Genomic DNA, 21,886 nt, shown 5'->3' with positions numbered 1-21,886 from the left:
ACTCTGTTTATGCTAGTTTTTGTATTTGCATTTGCTAGCCTAAAGGTGATATTTAGTGGAGAGATATAAACCTAGGTCTTGTAGCCTACTCAAGACGTGAATATTAAGCCACCCTTAGAGATGAGCAGAATTCATGAACTCTCTCTCCGAGTTTACTTCCCTATCGGTAGGACGAAGACAATATAAAGTTGTATTGATTGACTTTGCTGGCCATGAAAGAGAAAATCAAAGAAAAGAAAAATGATGAGCAAAAAAGAAAGAAAATGAAAAAAATGAAAAAATATATATAGATGTCTCCTCCAAAAAAGCAAAAGAAAGAATAAAAAAAAAATAGAATGGTCAAGCTAGGGACATCACATTCTTGCAAGTATCAAATGTCTTCGGGTGCTTCGATGCATATGGATGAATTCATGCGTAGTTTGTGAATTGTTGATCTAGGGTGACCTTGGTAGGATGTGGCGAGTAGGTGAGAAGGCGCTAGGGTGAAGGACCCGAAACCTCGATATTATGCTGGATTCCATTCTTATGCTCCAATTTCTTCATCGGTTCTTCGATATATGTGAGATGTTTGACCATGCATGTTTTTCCTCACATATGAGTGTGACCCCATTTTCATGAGTGTTTTTTAGAGTATACCAATGAGGCTGAATCTAGACAACTATTCTATAGGTGTGCTACGATTATTAGAGTGAAATAAGTTATTCACTTTGCACATGCCTTGTGATAATGCTTGTTTATACTAATATTTATATGATGATAATAACTCTGAATATGAATTGCTGGTTGATTCTCTAAGGGTTATGGTTTCCTAATGGCTATATTTTGTTGAGGCATGTATGGGTGATTTGCTTTGGAGTTGTCTTTATAATTGGAGTTATTTGTAGAGGAGCATGTTTGTAAGGATGCTATATATCTATATGTGAAGTGTTATAGTTGTGTTACTTTTTTTAGCTTAATTGATGTTCCATGGGATGGGTATCACCCTGAAAACCCTCACGAGACTATAACTTATCCACTAGGGCTACCTAGGGGTTCAAAGTCTTATTGCATACGTTAAATGCAATTGTATTTCCTAAGAAAGAGGAGGTAGTTAGGAATTTATTTATCTTTTGTAGGTTTTTCAAGGTTTTTCTTTGCTCGAGGACTAGCAAAGTGTAAGTTGGGGGTTGTGATGTGTTCTTAAAATATGCTATTTTAGGCCTCCATTTACCTATTTGATGTTCTTATTACTTTTTAATTATCCCTTCTTATCATTGTTCGAAGTTACACGTGGTATGTTTCATGTTTCAAGAAATCAAAGCTTAAATCAAGGAGTTAAGCGGTGTAAGGAGTCAATGAAGCAACTTGGAAGCACAAGGCTCGATCAAATGCTCAACTAGGTCTCCAAGGCCTTGATTAAGCTACATCAACATGCCCCTAATCGACCATGTGGTGCGACCATGCAGTCATAAGAGGCGACCAGGTCTAGCTAGAAGACTCTAAAGTGCTGACTAACAAGAAGATTTATAGAGACCCTCAACCAGGGCATGACTAGGAAAACTTGGGGCGCGACCAGGTCAACTGTTATTGAGCTCAAAAATCTGCTCCATGAGATTTTTGGCGAAAGTTTCTTGATTTGAATTCGATTGTGTGTAAACCCTAAGAGGTATAAAATCAAACTTCAAACAAATGATTAGGGGTTTCCCTATGGTTTCTTTTGGTTCCTCTTGATTCCTATTTGGTCCCTTGAGTGAGTCCCTCGATTTCCGTTGGGTGCCATTTAGATTAGTTTTCTTTTACTCATCAATTTACATTGCTTTATTTAATTTCAAGTTGTAAGTTCAATTGTATTTCAATTCTTGCGTTGTTTCAATCCTGAATTTCAATAAAAATCATGGTTTCAATTTCGTTCTTCATTACCTTGTCTTTACGTTTGATTTCATGCACAATGAGTAGCTAATTTACTTAGTTCTCTGGTTGTGATGAAACCCTAGGCAAGAATAGCATAGTTAGGATTCAGTCAAATGTGCATAACAAGGTATGACTATGGAAAGGAATTCATGTTCGCTAGATAAGGTATACCCCGTTTTCCCAATCATGCTCCGGATGATTGGTGTGAACTCGGCTACATTATGCTACTCGAGCAGATTACTTGACCGTTGAAACCCTAGTATGGATAATTGACTGAACCTAGTTATCACGAATTAGCTAGGGTGGATTCATAACCGGAGAATTTATTTTCCATAATAAGTTTAATTTGATTTAATTGATTTCGTAGTTTAATTAGAAAACTCAAATCCCATCTTTTCTTCTTGTTCCAGTGTAGTAAACTAGGTTAACTTGGTAAACCGTTACACTAAGTCCCTGAGATCGATACCCAACTTACTCATTGTTCTACTGAACTTGGGTTTAGTTAGGTTTATAAATTTTATATTTGGTTGTTAAGGACTCAAACCTTGGTGAGCCTACCAATGAACCATAGACACATAAATATAATTAAATAAACAATATTTATTTTATAATTTACGATAATTTTATAACTCTTTTTGTTCGTTTGGTTTGGTAGATTAGTTATTCTTGAAATGAGATAAAAGGTAGTTAAAAATTTGATAATTGACGAAATAACTATTCTTTATATAGTCCTAATTATTTCATTCAAAATGTAATATCAAAGGAATAGGCATATTCATGATCAAATTTTGGAATAATTATTCCTCATCTATTCTTTACCATAGGCTTATAAAAAGTTTCATAATATTATTTTCTTTATAGTAACAATATAATTTCTTTTATAGTTAATTATAACTAACCTATTAAAATTAATCTATTTTTGAGAATAAACATTCGGCAAACTAAACGTAACTGTATTTCGCTATTATCTATGTTAATACCCATCCTGACCAATTATCTACATATAATTTCTAAACCTTTCGAATTAGAAAAGGGAGTTTTGTAGTGCACATGCAAAACGTGCCCACAACTAGCTAATAATTAATTAAGAAACAATATTTGACATCTCGCTTGATGTATCTTGACTAAAGCAGACCCAATGCACATACAATTGAGAAAATATTCAGAATACATATGGACATATATGTAAGTAATCATTTTCTCTTCATTATTCTTAAAATGTGCCCACGCTTACAACACTTATATATATATATATATATATATATATATATATACATATATAATCAATTGATTTAATAAAATAATTTTAATTTTTAATAAAACATTTCTATAACTGTCTGCATTTTTGGAACTGTAAAGCACATATATTGCATTATAACGTATAATACAATTAGTGTAAGCTTAGGGCTGCTCTTCCCGCGACATCAAATGTAAAAGCATGCATGCGGATCGACGAGGGTTTTTCCTCAAGATTTCCTAATTAGTGCGCTGTCATGTTTACTAATTAAGAAAAATGCTTTCACAGTATTATATATACGTACGTATATATATTTGTAATTGTAACAAGACATCAAGGAAATTTGGAAGAAAGAACGATTGGCCAGGAAGGGGACGTTCAGCCACTCGCAGTCCGACACGTGTGCAACCATTTTAAGGATGGAGACGACGTTCTGCTCTGATACTTTAAGACATCTGAACTCTGAAGTGAAATAATACAAATGTAAACACGAAAATACTGCGTATACTGATCCATCTACAGCAGCGGGTCACGGGCCACGCGCCAACGAGTCACCCCCTTGACCATAACAAAACCTGCGTCAACCCATACAGGGGCATCCGCGCGTGGTGGTGAAAGTTTCATGAGGAGGCAGAAAAAGCGGATACCATAGGAGTAGAAAAAACCAAAGTGTGGAGGCGTACACCAACCCTAGCTAGCACACACTACAGGGAGCGGTGGATGCAAATGCACAGGTTAAAATAAAAGGAGCCTAACACAAGATAACCCCATTAACACACATTCCTCCCTCTCTCTCTCTCTCTCTCTCTCTCTCTCTCTCTCTCTCTCTAGGGTTTCCTTTCTTTTCACAGATTTGGTTGCGTTTGAGTACAGGCGCAGGAAATAAGATCAGCAGCTAGCTGAGAGAAGAAGGAGAAATTGAGTTTAAAGAAGAAAATATATATATGTGTAGATTGAAAGACAGGATATATTATTGATTTTATATTTTGATAATTAAGGAAATAAGGAGATTGAGATATACTGATTTATATTTTTATATACATATATAAAGAGAATAGGAGATATATGGGGAGGGGAAGAGTGGAGCTGAAGAGGATAGAGAACAAGATCAACCGGCAGGTGACATTTGCAAAGAGAAGGAATGGGTTGCTCAAGAAAGCCTATGAGCTTTCTGTCCTCTGCGATGCTGAGGTTGCTCTCATCATCTTCTCAAATCGTGGCAAGCTCTATGAGTTTTGCAGCTCCTCCAAGTATCTTTCTCTCTCTCTCTCTCTCTCTCCATGTGTATGAGTGTGTATGCTTGTATGATCTATTTTTCTTATTCTCTATTTACTCGTTGCTCTCTATGGGTTAATAATTATTTGGTGCAGTTCGATCCAGAAGTCGAGGATTCTGTTGAGATTTATCAGCTGATTATAACTCTCTTTGCTTTTTTTTTTTTTTGCTTTTTTGTTTTTTAACATATAAAGTTCAATTTATTGTCTTTCCTTATTGGTATAAATTGCTTTTTTTTTTTTTTTGTTCTCAAGGATACATTTTTGGAAGATCTTTGCATATTTGATTATTACAGCATCAGATCGGAGCATATTTGCACCCTAGCTTGTGTTTGCTCACATGGAGATCTGTTTAGATATTTAGCTAGCTTCTTCAATTAATTATCATAGATAAACGTTTAACCCACATGCACACACACCCACATACTTTATTTGATTCTTGTTTCACACCGATGGATCCGTAACTATAGTGGCCACCTAATAACTTCTACTCCTACAAGCTAAGCCTCTTATGATCTTCCTCCATTTCCACTATATAAGACAGTTCGATCATGTGCGCCCCTCGTATTTGTAAGCGTCATAGAGGTACAGGTTCTAGTTACTGGAGAGGTGTACAAGGAATTCATGCAACTAAAGAAGAGGATTTCTTCCCGCACCATGAATCCCCAACATACAACGTCTGAGAGACAACCTGATATGATTTGGGCCAAAAAACACCTAGCTAGTTCTACTGAAACTTGATCTGAAGATTTATTTGATGCAACTTATATATTGTTCATATCACGTGCCTTTTTTGTTTTTTTTTTTGATTCTATATTTTATAATATAATACTCTATGTCGGTGATGGTGATCATCATCAGAGAAGGTGATCGGTGAGATGACATGGCATATATAGTTGGCGCAGGACATATGTGTATGAGCTTAAAATCGATGGAAACTGTGACAGATTAATTAAAGATAGAGTTCCTGAAGATCAAAGGTACGTAGGGCTAGGAATTTTTCAATAGCTATATATATATATATATATGTATATATATGTATGTATATATATGTATGTATGTATGTATGCATGTCTAGCATTAATCAAGGTGCGCAAAGAAAGGCTTTCACTTGGGACAGGCTGATCAGAAGGACGACAGCTTCTAGAGAAGAATTTAGGATGGTTGCGTATGTACATGTCATTTGGAAGAAATATTCCTACCCAAATGGAAATCTTAATTCATTTTCCCTTGGAAATGAATTATAGTGGTGGTGGAAATCCCCTACTCTTAGCTCTCCGGCCATAATGTTGAACCAATGTTTTAAAAGGCAAAGGCGTAAGGTGAGACATTTTACCCTCTATGAGGCGAGGCATAAGCTTTAAGGCGTTGTGGCGTAAGCATTTTGAGACTGTGAAACCATCGGTGGTTATTTTACTTGATGCTGAAACCGTCGAGCAAACCGTCACCCAAACCAGTGACGATATCTTCTTGCAAAATTCTCTCTTGTTCTTTGTTTTACGATGCTTTTCCAGTGTATACGTTCGACTTAAATACGAGTCATATTTCTAATAATCGCCACCTTGGCGAATATTCACCACTTAGGAGAAATCCGAAAGCATAACCTTGCTGCTCCTCCTAAGCCAGTAGATTGGGATCATCTCCCGTCTAACACCTAGAGGTGTAAACCAAATCCAAGCAACACTTGAACTTATTCGTGGTAACGGGAACTCCACCCAATTGAACACCTAGATCCTTGAACTATCATTTAAACCATAAAGCTACCTTAGCAGCCTCAGCCACTACCACATACTCTTATCCAGTTGTAACTAGTGCAACTTGAGACTATACCCTAGACTTTCAACAGTTAGGCCTTCCTACAACCTACCCCATTGTAGGCCTCCTGTCGTTCTCCTGTGTAGTCTGCATCCACGAATATCTCACAACTGACAGATCACTATATTGCCCGCCGAAATACCCCACTATAATGGCATAGGAATCCTTTGACATGTCCCGAACATCACTGTCCATCCTTGAGTACTAAGCGGTAGACAGTTTACATTGATTTGCCAAAGGTGTACCGATGACCAGTTTAACATTAACTATGTCGAACCTCTCCAACACTTGCTCCATGAAACCACCTGGAGATAACCACAATCTTCCTACAATTTCGTTCAAAAAGTCACCGTAAGATAACCCCAATCTCCCTGTAGCTTTATAATTGTGAATCTCCAACCCATGAATCCTCTAGGTAGCACCCAAAGCCTCCATGTCAAATTCCTTTGTCAACAAAGTCTCTAACTAATTTACCTCAGTCGAAATCTTCCCAGAAATTGGCATGTTACTGACATAAAATAACAGAATAATTGCCCACTTTCATCCTATATCGCTCTCCTTCTCTGGGAGCTCCACCAACCCCCACGTCTGATTCTTACACAGTAACTCCATCTCCTCCACCATGATGCCTATCCACCTACCCTTCTATTGGTCATGCACTCCCTCCTGAAAGTAGTAGGATATTTCTTGGTAGTAATGAATGCATATGACGTCAAATCATCAAATTTATACCTGAGTGGTGGCCTGATAGTGCACGTGAGCCTATTGTGATCCTTCTGGTCTCCCGAACTTGAACTCCCTGCATTTTGACCAATGTCACCTCTACTCTGAGTTTGTAACTCCACTTGCATCACAATATCCTTTCTACTACCATTTCTACTATGATACTGCAAGTCTCATGAGCTGGAACTCCCTGCACTTCGATTTGCCCTAAATCTCTAATTGCACATGCACAACATGCTCATTGCTACTACAACTTTTTGGAACCTATTTCTCTTTGTTTACCTGAGTACACTGAACCATGACTTTAACACCAAAAATCATGTCTTCATCGATCACTGCCCTATTTGCCATTGGATCACACATGTTGAACCCATCTTTCTTATATCCTAGAAATATGTACTATCTAGACATTACACTAGACTTAGATCTCACCTCACTAGAAATGTACATGGATGGACCTCCAAACACTCTCAAACTAGAGTGGTCTACCGCATAACCTGTCCAAACTTCTCCTACAACTCTCCCATCTAGTGATACCCTTGGCAATCAATTAATCGAAAAACACGTAATACTCGCTGACTTTACCAAGAAGTTCCTTGCAAGCCTTGCATACAACCTTCCATGCTCACAAAAATTCTTGAACACCAGCATACTCAACTCCAATGTTTGACCTGAAGAACTCTCTCTCGGTTTGGTTTTCCACCTCAGCCACAAGTTAAACCTGGAAAATATCTCCAACTTGTGCCGCATGAGAATCCCCAAACCTTTTGTGATAACCTCACGAAGTACTCATGGCCAACCTGTGATGCTACCCTTACTGGTCCCTAAACATCCAAAAAAATGTAGTTCAGAATACCCTCCATTTTGTGTGTGGTTGTATTACACAAAACGGTAATGTCTGGCTTAGATCTTTCTACTACAGTTCCACCTACAACTGTGTTACCAAGCAGTGCATAGAGGTTCTCTACTAACCGTTGTCCTTTCATCACCATCAAGATGCCTTTACACATCTTCATTGTCCCACTTTCATACTTGTAACTATACTTGTTACCATCCAAAGTGCCCAATGGTATCACATTCTTTCGTAGATCAAGTACATGCCTTACACCATATAACGTCCTTATCACACCATCATACATCTTGATTCTGATATCCTACATTCCAACAACTTTGTAGGTCATATCGTTTTCCATCAGAATGGAACTAGAACTCACCAATCTGTAAGTAGTGAATCAGGCTTTGTTGGGCATCAGGTGAAAAGGACATCCTGAGTCTAGGATCCAAGAATACATGAGGCGTTATGAACTTGATGAAACATAAAGCATATCACAATCACTACTCCTTGAGTCTCCTTCTTCCACTACATTAGTAGATTTTGACGAACCCTCTTGAGTTTTTGCATTCCCCTTCGCCCACTCCAAACACTCCTATTTTTTGTGCCTTATTTTCCTGCACTTAAAACAGCGAACGTCCGTCCTCCTCTTGGACTGCGATTGAGTTTTATTACAACTTTATCCGCTCTAGAACTTGCCTCTCCCACAATCCTGATTACCTTTTGCCACGAGCCCTTCACATTGTGAACTCTCATCCATGGCCTTCTTCCTCTGATGGAACCCCAACAATGCACTTATGATATCCTCTAACTCCAGGGTTTCTTTCCTCCATGTCAGAGTCATAACCAGATTCTTGTACGTAGGCAATGTAGGTAGGGAATTCAGCAGCATCAACACTTTTTCTTCTTCCTTGAACTTCACATCAACTCATTTCAGATCACTAATGATATGATTGAATGTGTTGGTGTGCTGAGTCAATTCTGAAAACTCTGCCATGCATCTCAAGCCAATATAGTTTTTGCTTAAGATACAACTTTTTCATCAATGACCTAGACATGTACTAGCCCTCCAGTTTCAACCAAACCACTACCGGTGATTCCACATCCATGACGTGATACAACATGTCATCACCCAAACATAACTTGATAGTGAACACAATTTTCGCTTCCAACTCCTTTCAACTCATGTCGTCTATGCCTTACGACTTCTTCCCATATAGTGCCTTCACCATACCTTGCTACACTAGCAAGTCCTTTACATTCCTCTGCCAAAGCCCAAAATTTCCCATTCCATCGAACTTACCAACATCGAACCTCGTAGAAGAAATCCTAGCCATTGCGAACCAATAGCTTTGATACTAAGTTGTTGAAAATTGGTGCTCTGATACCAATTATTGGTGCAAGTGCACAACGTAAAGCCTCACAAAAACTCGAACCAATCATGAAAACAAGTAATGCACACACTCAATGATGAACGATATGGAACAAGCAATCACTAAACAATGAGAATAAATGAAAGCAATAATCAAAGACACAAGATTTTTTATGTTCGACAATTTGCCTATGTCCATGGGAGTAGCAACTGATTTTCCACTATCACAATGTGAAGCTTACAAACCTTAACAAACTGGGGTTAAAAATTATAATTATACACTAACCTAATGCATATAGAAGACTTATACTATAACTAAAACACTTCTGTAGTGATCCCTCAGAGGAAAATCCTCCAAAATCTCCCAATCTACTGATCTCCCATTCAAGATTCGTCATCTGTGCTGAACGAAACTGTTAACGGTTTAAAGCCAAGAGCATTCCTTTTGCAGGTTGTTTGAAACCGTTGAAAGTTATCCCTTGATGCTGAAACTGTCAAGCGAACCATCACCGGTTTGGATGACAGTTTCTTCCTGCAAACTTCTCTCTTGTTCTTTGCTTCATGATGCTTTCTCGGTGTATGCGTTCCGCTCAAATATAAGCCATATTTCCAATGGAATGTATTTTTTTTAAAAAATAATTACTAAATAAAATCAATTTATATATAGTAAAAAAATGAGAATAATGGAGGAAAAAATAAAAATATAATTTTTAAATATCATATAGGCCAATTTTATCTAACAAACACAAACAATCAATACATGTTAAAAATAAGCACGAGCCATAACATTACAAAAAGAAGAGAAAAAGTCAAATTAAAGCATCACATTGTCTCATCATCCAAGATTATAATTTCTAATAGTCTAAGTCTAAATCAACAATGTTCAAAGGGAACTATCAAGATCTTCATCAAAGTCCTCATTTTCAACAAACTCATCTATAGTAGGAGTTGTTCCACCTATAAATTCCCCATCTCTTACTTCAACGTCATCGCCTTCCCTAACTGTGACCAATGTTGGCCTTTTGCCTTTGTCTTGCATTGAGTGCCTAGATATTCAATAAAGATATTGGTTAATTAGGAGTTAGGAGAAACAGAGAATTATAAATTAGTAGATTCAAAAATGGCTATTGCTATGTATGTACTCAAGTTCTCACAATAATCACTAATCTCCCTTTTGATAGGAAGTATAGAATGCGAGCTACCAGAAGCTTGTGTTGCTTGAGCATCATCTCCTTCAAAAGCTAACATGAGCAAAGCACTAATAGCATCAACTTCTAGGAGATTTTCATCATCAAACCAAGAAGTATCTTTTGAGATGATAGCTTCTTCCTTCTCAGTGATCCATTCATCATCTAAAGCTACTTTTTCCACCAATATTGGATCATAATTTTGTCTTCTTCTTAGAGCTCTGTCCCTTAGTTTGGTATTGTACCTCACGTAAACTAGAGCAGTCAATCTCTTGTGCTATAATTTATTCCTTTTTTTTTGCATGAATCTTTATTTGAGTTTAAGCCATTTAAATTGTTAGATATTAGAATATATTTTCATATTTGAGTGGAACGATAATAACATGGCATTTGTAAGAACTAAGAATAGGCTCAAATGTTTTGCAATTCCTCTCAAACCCACTAGCACTACATGTCAAGCTAAGAACACGAATAGCAAACTTTGTCAATTCTAGGGTCTTTATCCCAAAACACTTCCACCAATTAGCTACAAAGGAAAAAAAAAAAAAAAACCATATTTAAGTTCCAAGTTATAAGAAGAAACAAGGATAGAGTACTACTAATTAACTAATTTTTACCGAAGTATTATTTTTAGGTGGGCTTCTAAACATTCTAGAGTCAATAGTCACTCGAGTCCTAAAATCCCCTCGTGCATTATCAAACAAATCCAATTGGATGTCTGCAGCTAGTCTCTCCTCATATCTCAACATTCTATCAATGCGTTCAAATAGTCCTTTCTTCACTTCTTCACATTCAGAGAAGTTCTCCTTGTAATGCAATTCAGGTTTTAAATAATATCCTGCAACATGTAAAGTGTGATGAAGTTGTGGAGTCCATCTATCATCTATTTTTCTCCAAATGGATCCATACTTTTTGGAATTTCTAGAAAAACTTGCAGCAATTTTTTCCTTTGTCGAATCCATGAACTCATAGAGAAACCCTATGGCTAGTCTTTCCTTAAAAATTAACTTCCCTTAGAACATACACAAGAGGGACAACACTTTTGATAACATAAGCCATGTAAGGCCAAAAATGTTGGTCAAATGAAACTATTGAGCGAGTCTTTATACCTTCATTCATTTTTGCATATGTAAAAGTGCAACACATGTCCAAAGAAAACATAGATTGAAGGTCTCGCTATTGTTTGTAAATGCTTTAAAGTGTCAAAAATGTAGTAGCAAAGCGCGTCACGACAAGGCGGACACTTTCTTTGTTGTTGGTGAAATGTTTCCTCATCATTGCAAGTACATAGGAATGATTATAAATAAATTCACATCTTTCTTAGCCTTTAGGGTTGTGGTTGCATGGATCTTCAATTTTGCAATATCCTCCAACATGAGATCCAAAAAATGTGCAGTGCATGGATTCCAATAGAGCTTCTCCCTCCTTTCCATAAGCTTCTTGTCACCATTTATCATGTTATTCGCATTATCAGTTATGATCTGCATAACATTATCATTACCAACTTCCTCAACCACCTCATCCATATACTTAAACATCAAATCACCATTTTTTTTTTTATAGAATCAGAAGTGTTAATGAATTTAAAAAACCATGTACTAGCAAGATTATTCAGAAGGAAATTAACTAAGACCCTTGAACACCCATCAATCCATCCATCAACCATGATAGAACATCCATATTTCTTCCAATATTTTTTGCGCTCTTTCAACATGCCATCTGTCTTTCACTTGATCTTTAAGGATCCATGTCCTCATCTCTTGCATATAGATGGAGGATTGAAACCTAACTCGTAATTATCAATACCATCTACCATAACAAACCAATATACCTCATCCATCAAATTAAATGGAAGAACATTGTTGAACACACAATGACCAACTTTCCTACAAACTTCATTTCTTTCTTCCTTCTTCCATTTTGAGTTTAGAGTGGATTGTTTGGTTTGTGAAGATGAAAACTTATCAATTGGACCTCTAGCCCTAGGATTAAGGCCAGTCCCACTGCTTTGCTACTCAATATCTCTAACTAATTAAGACATAGCACTCTGAGTCCCTCCTCCAGGACCCATCCCAATCTCTTCAAGAAGTTCATTTCTTTTACACTTCTCTTCTTGGAAATTTTCAGGAGTAATCTTACACTTATCTCTCACATTATGAGGAGGTTTTGGGCAAGGATTCATTCCCTTCCTTTTACCTACCAAATGATGTTTAAATCTTGCGATAGTCCCAACGCAAGTTTGATCAAAAAGTTTGCATCTAAAATATTTTTTTCCATTAACTTATTTTATGTATTTCCAAAAAAAAATATTTTTTCTGCCCCTTTGACGCACCTTTAAACATGTTTTTGTTTATTAAACAGGAACAATCAGTAGCTATTGCAAGAAATTAAAACTAAAAATTGAAAATTGAAACAAATCAAAAGTAGCTGCAGCTACCTTAAGTTTTAGAGACAATGGCAAAGAGTATCGTGGGAGTTTGCTGCAAACAACATTGGAGAGTGTGAGAGTTGAAAACTTGAATTAGTTTGAGCAAAGACCTAAGACTGAGAAGAAATCATGAAGCGGAGAGGTTGTAGGGTCGCTGGAGAGAGACGAAAGATCTGAATCGGTCGTTAGAGAGAGATGAGACGTTGGAAGGGGTCGTCGGAGGTAGATCAGAGGTTGGAAGGGGTCATCAAATTGTTGAAGAGATGCATGAAGCTAAAGGAGTCTTCGAAGCCAAATGCAAGCTTCGAAAGACATGAGAGCTCTGAAGGGGTCGTCGAAGAGAGATGATATGTCAGAAGGAGTCGTCGACTTGTCGGAAAAAGACGAAAAGTTTGAGTCTTTGAAGCCAGATGCAAGCTTAGAAAGTGATGAGGGCTCCAAAGGGGTTAGCAGAGAGAGACGATCCGTCGGAAGGAGTTGTTAGACAGAGATGAGAAGATGGAGGAATTTTTGAATCGATACAAAAGTTTGGAGGAAAGAATCTTCATCGAGAGAGGGGGGGTTTTTTAACACTCCTATCTGGCTGTTACTTTTTTTTTGTTTTTTGTTTTTTGTTTTTACTTTTTTTAATAATTTAAATCAGGTGCTCCAAAAAGGTGTACGCCTTCCTTTATAAGGTGTAAAAGGCGCAATTTTTTGCCTGAGGCATACGTATTTGAGGATTTTTGCCTTAATTTTCAATTACACCTTAGGGCATTTTATATATACTCAAAATGCCTCAAGGCATGCCTCAAGGCGCACCTCTGTAGGAACGCCTTTTAAAACATTGTGTTGAACTAATGTTCATGTCTACAAAAAAAACAAATCAAGCTTGTTTGGCATTTACACCCGAAAAAAAAAAAAAAAAAAAAAAAAAAGAAACTAATAAAAAACAAAAACAAAAACAATACAAAAACAAAAAATAAAAATAAAAAACAAATTACTGTTTAAAGAACCTTCTTAGAGGTGGCTAGAAGGAAGCCCTTCAATTTTTGATGGGTCCTCCCACATAAGATTGAGAAAATCTTGCATTTTCGTAACTTGTAAGGAGAAATTAAAGTACAAAAATTGCAACAACTTTCTTAAATCTTGCTTCATTGATAATAGCTGTTAGCATGGGGGAGTTCTCGTAAGTAGACTTGATACATATGCAGAAACACAAACATGCTGATCTAAATGAGCACCAATTAGACCCAAAATTTCAAGCCTTAAGCTCTTTGATATTTACAAGCCACTTATTATCCTTCACTAATATTTTCAATGTGAGGACAATCTCACAAGTGAAATTTCTCAGTAATCTCCTTTTCACTTGTGAGCTTCAACTACTACTCAATAAATGGAAGTCATTTTCCCTAGGATCCCCCCATCCTCTTACACTCCTAGTATTACATAGTACCACTTGTTAGCTCTCATGGTCTCGTGATGACCGGGCTCAATATATGTGTTAAAACACAATTCGAGCCAAATTTTTTAGCCATTTGATCTTGGACCCATCCACGTATGCACATCAGTTACCCTCTACTCAAATTTTCAATGTAGGATAAACTCGAGTGAAATTTATCAACATATTTGATCATGGAAAACCCTCCATTGAAAAAATAAAAGAACGGGGCAAATGTGACTTGGGGATGCCACTTGAAGGTCTAAGCCCTTGAAATGACTTGATGAGTTCCTTTGTTTATCTTCCCCAATTAAGAGCTTATAAAGCACACCTCAATCTTAAGAGAAGGAATGCTTAAAAGAAATTACATGCATATGCTTATACTTTGAGATCCACGACTAGCCTTCTCCAAACTCATTGAAGACAAAGAAATGACTTGCTAGATACAAGGGGAAGGAAGCCTTCATCATCAATGTGGTAAGATGGTCCTTTAAGTGATAGCAGACTGCTATAATATATATGTAGATCCACCATGGCCTATAGAGCCCTCCTTGATAATAGGTTTAATTTGAAAATTCTAAAAAGTAGAGAAATACCATACTGTTAATCCATAACTGATGAAGAATGGACATATAAAGTTCGCATGAGACTGAAATTAGTGGAGGGAGCCAAACAAACCTAGGAAGCATGTTTTTATTGAGGGAAGGATTAAGCACCTAAAATTGCACTAAAATCTATAGTTGATGGTGAGAGTACTATTTAAATTCTTTAAAATGTAACTACCCAAGCAACACATTTTGACTATGAGTTGAACAATACCTTAAGCCATCGCCATGTGGCTAATTGTTGCCACATTTGATTGATAGGAACGAGTCATGGAGCATAATAAAAATCCTTCCCATTTTAAAGATTCCAAAGGTGGACTACAACCTCTATAAAGCCTTGGCAATACATGGAGATGAGATGTTAATGGAATGGAAATCTAGATTTTCATTTTGGAGAAACACCCTTATAGAGTGGGAAAGAGAGAGAAAGAGAGGAGGGAACCAAACTTGCCATGCACATATATGATGAATCTATTTGAAAATAATGCTAGCATGTTAGAATCCTCCTATCACTAGATTATGTAGCTATATCTTTAAGTTTTAATTCTACTGAATTTTTTGGCGATAAGAACCAAGAAAAATGATTTGGGTACCTATCTCAAAGGATTATATCAGAAGAAGCTAGTGAATTGGGCAATAAAAAAGTTCTCAGTACCTATTTAATTAGGTCAGATCAAATTCCCATAATAATATATCCATAAACCACGGCTCACATATGCACCTTCTTGATGCCCATTTTTAAGTAGGAACAACTACTATACACTTTACGATCTACATCCCATGTTCATTGGAGGGCGGTAGTGACTTGAGGAGGAAAGGGAAAAAGTTTTGGGTATAGTTAAGGATTGGTGATGGGTGTGTTGTGCCGGGCACCCCACTTGTGCCAAATACCAATACTACAACTATTGCTATTAAATATATAAGAAATTAAAGCAATGCAGAAACTAATAATAAAACAATAAAAAGAACAAGACAAGAAATTAACGAGGTTCGGTATAGAATTACCTACGTCCTCGGGCACCGATGATAAATCTACTATTTCTTGACAAAGTACAACTTTAAGGTGTGTTTTATAAATGAAGAGTTGAACTCTTTATATAACTTCAACCTCAAGTCCAAAAAACACTTCTCTCCAATGTGGGACAAATAATATAAAAAATTTCAAAACAACCTTTTATACTAATGTGGAACTATTCTACCAATGTGGGACCAAAAACAACAAATCTCCACCTTGACGATAAATTTAACAAATTTTTCAGTCCCCAACATTTCCTGAAGTTCCACATCATTGGCGCATTCCAAAAATATTCAAACTTATAGGATATTGATCAAATCCAAACAATGTTTGAACTTGATTGTTGTCACAATCTTGGTCAACATATCTGCTGGATTTTCAGTTGTAGCAATCTTCTAAAGAAGTATTTAGCCTCCATCAATAATATCCCACATAAAATGAAACCGAATGTCGATGTGCTTCATTTGTGTATGGTAAACTTGGTTCTTTGCCAAATGAATAGCACTCTAGCTATCACAGAATACAACAATGTGCTTGTGAATAACTCCCAAATTTTCAAGTAAACCCTGCAACCAAATAGCTTCCTTAATAGCCTCTGAAACTACCATGTACTCTGCTTCTGTTGTAGACAAGGCAATGCTAAACTGTAAGGTAAACCTCCAACTCACTGGACCATTAGCAAATGTAAAAACATATCCAGTGGTTGATTGATGTTTATCCAAATCACCTGCAAAATCATAATTCACATATCCAACAACACGTTGATTAATAGTATTATTTTTCACAAATACTATACCAACATCAATCATATTCATAATATAGCTCAAAATCCATTTCACAGCTTGCCAATGTCCTTTACTCGGATCATGCATATACCTGCTTACCATACTAACAACTTGTGAAATATCAAGTCTAGTACAAACCATTGCATACATTAAAAAACCAACAACACTTGCACAAGAAACCTGTGACATATACTTATGTTCTTCATCTGATTTAGGAGATAAAGCCGCACTAAATTTGAAATGAGAAGCAAGAGGAGTGCTTACTGATTTTTACTGCTCAAACATGCCAAAACTCTGTACTACCTTCTTCAAATACTATTTCTGAGATAAACTAACTCTTCCTCTTATTTTGTCTCAGCGAATCTCCATGCCAAGTATCTTCTTTGCTTCACCAAGATCTTTCATCTCAAACTCTTGATTTAACTGACTTTTCAACTTTTGATTTCTTCCCTATTCTTTGAAGCCATCAACATATCATCAACATACAAAAGTAAATATATAAAAGATCCATTTTGTAGTATGTGAAAATAAATACAATGATCATATTTATTTCTGATGTACTTATGACCCATCATAAACTAATGAAATCGTTTGTACCACTGTCTTGGAGATTGTTTTAAACCATACAACGATTTACCCAGTTTTCATACCCAATTTTCTTTTCTAACAACCTGAAATCCATCTGGCTGAGTCATATAGATTTTCTCTTCCAAATCACCATGTAAAAAAGCAATTTTTACATCGAGTTGAACTAGTTCAATATCAAATTGTGCTACCAAAGCCAACAAAATTTGAATGGAAGAATGTTTAACAGTTGGAGAAAATACCTCATTATAATCAATGCCTTCCTTTTGTGCATAACCCTTAGCTACCAATCTAACTTTGAATCGAACATTATTTGCATCTGGAAAGCCTTTTTCTTCACATAAACCCATTTGTAACCAATTGCTTTCTTACCATTGGGCAGCTGGGTTAGCTTCTAAGTCTGATTCTAATGAAAAAACTACATTTCTTCATCCATTGCTCTTTTCCACTTGTTTGATTCAGAGTTCCTTATTGCTTCTTTGAAAGTGTATAGAACATTATCATCCACAACTGGAAGTGCATAGGCCACCATATCAGTATACCGAGCAGATTTTTGAATTTCTTATCTTGGCCTTTGAGAAACAATTGATTCTTGTTGCTGTGAAGATTCTCGAATTGAAATCTCCTCTTCTTGTACACTATTCCCCACCGTAGTTGGAGAGTTACCTTGTATAGTCTCATTTCTCACTGGGTTTCCCAAAATTGTCTTAACCTCCACCTGTTGTTGAGTACCACTGGTCTTCTCTTCAACTCGTACGTGACTCCTTGCGTATTGTTTTCTTCATCATCGCAAGTTCATCAAAAGTCACATCCTTGCTTAAAATCATTTTTTTCGTCTCTAGACATCAAAGATGGTATTCTTTGACTCCTGCACTTATCCCCAAGAATATTGCTTTCTTAGCTTTTAGATCCAACTTAGATTCTTTAATATGATAATAAGTCATAGTACCAAATACATGTAAAGAATCATAATCACTAGCAGGCTTTCCAGACCATACCTCATAGGGTGTTTTTCCCCATATTGTAGATGATGGTAGACGATTGATGAGATGACACGCATATCTAACAGCCTCAGCCCAAAACCTTTTGTCTAACCCAGCATTAGACAACATACATCAAACTTTCTCCAGCAAAGTCTGATTCATACACTCTGCCACCCCATTCTGCTATGGTGTATCTCAACCTGTGAAATGTCGAGCAATATCTTCATCCTAACATACCTTCATAAATGGGTCACTCATGTATTCACCACCATTATCTGATCTGAGCCATTTAATCTTTCTATTAGTTTGAGTTTCAACTAATTTTTTCCACTTAAGGGAAATATCACACACTTCATTTTTATGTTTCATAGAATACACCCAAACTCTTCTAGAAAAATCATCAACAAAAGTGAAAAAATAATGCATAATACCTAACGAAGCCATTTTTGTGAGCCCCCATACATCTGTATGGATGTAATCTAAAATACCTTTAGTCTGGTGGATTGCTGAGCCAAGTTTTACTCTAGTATGTTTTCCTAGAATGCAATGCTCACAAAATTCAAGTTTGCACACCTTTGCACCCTTTAACAAACCTTGCTTAACTAATTGTTATAAAGATTTTTCTCCTACATGTGCTAATTACATATGTCATAATCTGGTTGTATCTGAACTTGCATCTTTCTTAGAAATAGTTGCTGTTGAGCCAATAACTGTACTACCTTGTAAATAATACAAGTTATTTTTCCTTATTCCTTTCATCACCACCAGCGCACTTGATTTAATCTTTAAGGTTCCATCTTTCAAAGTGATAGTGAACCCTTTAGATTTTAAGGCACCCAATGAAATCAGATTTTTCTTTAGGCTTGGAACATACTTAACATCAGTCAAGGTCTTAATAGTTCCATCTTGACGTTTCAACTGTATTGATCCTATTCCAGTTCTTTTACAAGTATTATCATTTCCCATAAAAACAACCCCACCATCTAATTCTTCGAAATTAGAAAACCATTCCCTATTGGGACACATGTGATAAGAACAACCAGAATCCAAAATCCACTCACAAAAATAATGTGATGAAGATGTTCTAACAAGAGAAAAATTTGACTCACTTTCATCATCATTGGCTATATTGGCATTAGAATGTGCAGTGCCCTTATTCTTCTACTGTAATTTAGGGCAATCTTTCTTCCAATGCCCTCTCTTATGAAAAAAGGCGCATTCATATTTAGTAGGTCTCCCACGAGATTTACTCCTCCCATGAGATTTACTCTTCCTTCCAAGCATACGACTTTGAGAATGTCCCCTTATTGTTAGTGCTTCAGTTGTTTCCTTATGGACCCTTTGATCATTCTTTCTGCATTCAGTACTAATCAATGCAGTACAAACAACATCCTAAGTAACTTTATCTTTCCCATACAATAAAGTGGTGGTCAAATGTTCATACTCACCAGGGAGGGAATTCAGTAACAATATGGCTTTATCCTCATCTTTCACATTTTAATCCAAATTTAACAAATTGACTAAAATTTTATTAAAAGCATTTATGTGGTCATTAATCAAAATACCTGGTTGATACTGGAAGCGAAACAATTTCTTTTTCAAATAAAGCTGATTTTCCAAACTCTTGGTCATAAATGTGTCTTCCAATGTATTCCACAATTTACTTACAGACGTCTCCCTCATAACACAATATTTCTGATTTTTAACGAGACACAGACAAATCGTACCACATGCCCGATGATTGATCTTTTCCCAATCTCTGTCACCCATATTTGTTGGTTTATTATCCAAAGCAATATCTAGTTCTTACTGATACAAGATGTTCATTACCTCACATTGCCACATACCAAAATTATTTGTACCATCAAATTTCTCCACCTTAAACCAAGCATTAGCTATCGTCTTCGATGATGATGTCAAAGTCGAAGGGGTTGGAGTTCGTGTGGACAAAGTTTCTTCTATTGCTGCACTAGTTTCTACCATCTTCTATATATTCAATAACAACCAACAAAGCATAAAGCCTAGGATGAATAGTACATACCAACTATGTCTATTCTGTTTTATCCTATGAAATTTCACTTTGATTAGACCGACCTTCGGGGAGTGACTGAGCTGCAATGGTCTCTGAGCACTCGCTTAGACAAGGTCTTTCTTAAACATCAAATGTGGAATCAAGGATCCTAACAGAGGAACACCTCTGTATCGACACTATTCAACCTAACTCTGATACGAATTGTTGAATCGGGTACCCCACTTGTGCCAAACACCAATACTACAACTATTGCTATTGAATATATAAGAAATTATAGTAATGCAGAAACTAATAATAAAACAATAAAAAGAACAAGACAAGAAATTAACGAGGTTCGGTATAGAATTACCTACATCATCGGGCGCCGATGATCAATCCACTACTTCTTGATAAAGTACAACTTTGAGGTGTGTTTTACAAATGAAGAGTTGAACTCTTTATATAACTTCAACCTCAAGTCCAAAAAACACTTCTCTCCAATGTGAGACAAATAATATAAAAAAATCAAAACAACCTTTTATACTCATGTGGAACTATTATACCAATGTGGGACAAAAAACAACAGGGTGGATAAGAATGAAGGAGACATAGTAGGAGAGAATGGAGGGACATTATTGTTGCATTAGAACACAATTGAAGGATATAGATAAATTTTGAAGGATTGGAAGGAGCAAATATAAGGATGATTGAATGATAGGGGGTAAGAAGTGTAATACAAGGAAAATAAGGCTCATCAAAATTGAGATGGCAGGGAATACAAATCAATCCACTTATAACAATATGATACTGTTTATATAATTTGAGAGTTCGCAAACTTGTGCAGAAGCTCATTACAAATACTCATGTTAAGTCTGAATTGCAACTCATCGATTTATTTGCTAAAGCTTTTAGCAGTGCTTCTGTTAAATTTTTTTTGTAGCAAGCTAGGGGTATATGATGTTTTTACTCCAATTTGAGGGGGAGTGTTAATGGTCATTTAGCATAATTAGTATGTGTTGGTGTTATGTTAGTAAATATGAGTTAGTAAAGGTATTTTGGTCATTGGTATGTACTTGAGATGTCTTTATAATTAGAGGGAGAGATCTATCACTATGATAAGGTACTTCATTTTACTAAATAATTCAACAAAGGGAAAGACGTTGGGATTGAGGAAATGGTGTTGCAACCTAACTCAATTTTTTTCTAAAGGGGTGGAATGTTCGATAACTAATCCTCTATGACATAAGAAGTGGGTGAAAAGTTAAAAAGTAGGTTCTTACCACAACAAAAATAGGCAACACTTAATAAATTATGACTAAAAGAGGGAGTTTAAAATTGATCATCCAAAACAAGGGGCTTGAAGTGGAAAATAACTAGATGAACCAATGTGTTCCTTGGTTAAAGAGGAATCATTACTAATTATTAATTTTCCAATTAAGGTCCACAATACCTAGAGTGTTAAAGGATTGCATATTAGATGGCTTTTCGAATCATAGTCTATGAACCATTTTGTTGAATTGTTATTTGATGAGGAAGAGAGCATTCAATGGAAACATGAAGCCCGGTGGAATTGCTTGTTACATATTTAGCATTGAACATGAAGCTTGAAGTAATTCCTTTTAATAGATTAAGAATGATTTGTGTGTGAGTTGGTTGCCTAAAGGAAGTAGTAGAGGTTGTAGAGCTACTAAAAAAGCATGAATTGACCACTAGCGGAAGGATGA

The 21,886-nt window shown here is 36.3% G+C and overlaps 1 protein-coding gene across 4 annotated transcripts in view; it reads left to right on the top strand.

The window, feature by feature from the left end:
* Positions 1-3,749: 3,749 nt before the first annotated feature.
* Positions 3,750-21,886, top strand: part of LOC131153152 (agamous-like MADS-box protein MADS2) — a 37,997-nt gene continuing 19,860 nt past the window's right edge. Inside the window, exon 1 of one of the 4 annotated variants that reach the window (XM_058105258.1) lies at positions 3,750-4,377. In XM_058105258.1, the coding sequence (XP_057961241.1) occupies positions 4,193-4,377 (185 nt within the window). In that variant the 5' untranslated portion in view covers positions 3,750-4,192. The remainder of the gene's footprint in view (positions 4,378-21,886) is intronic. The other 3 variants (XM_058105265.1, XM_058105272.1, XM_058105280.1) reach the window with 3 other exon arrangements.

This window comes from Malania oleifera, chromosome 1 (assembly GCF_029873635.1).
Source record: "Malania oleifera isolate guangnan ecotype guangnan chromosome 1, ASM2987363v1, whole genome shotgun sequence".
NCBI lineage: Eukaryota > Viridiplantae > Streptophyta > Magnoliopsida > Santalales > Ximeniaceae > Malania > Malania oleifera.
Note: the sequence above shows the minus strand (reverse complement) of the source record. Positions and strands in the feature narration are given on the sequence as shown.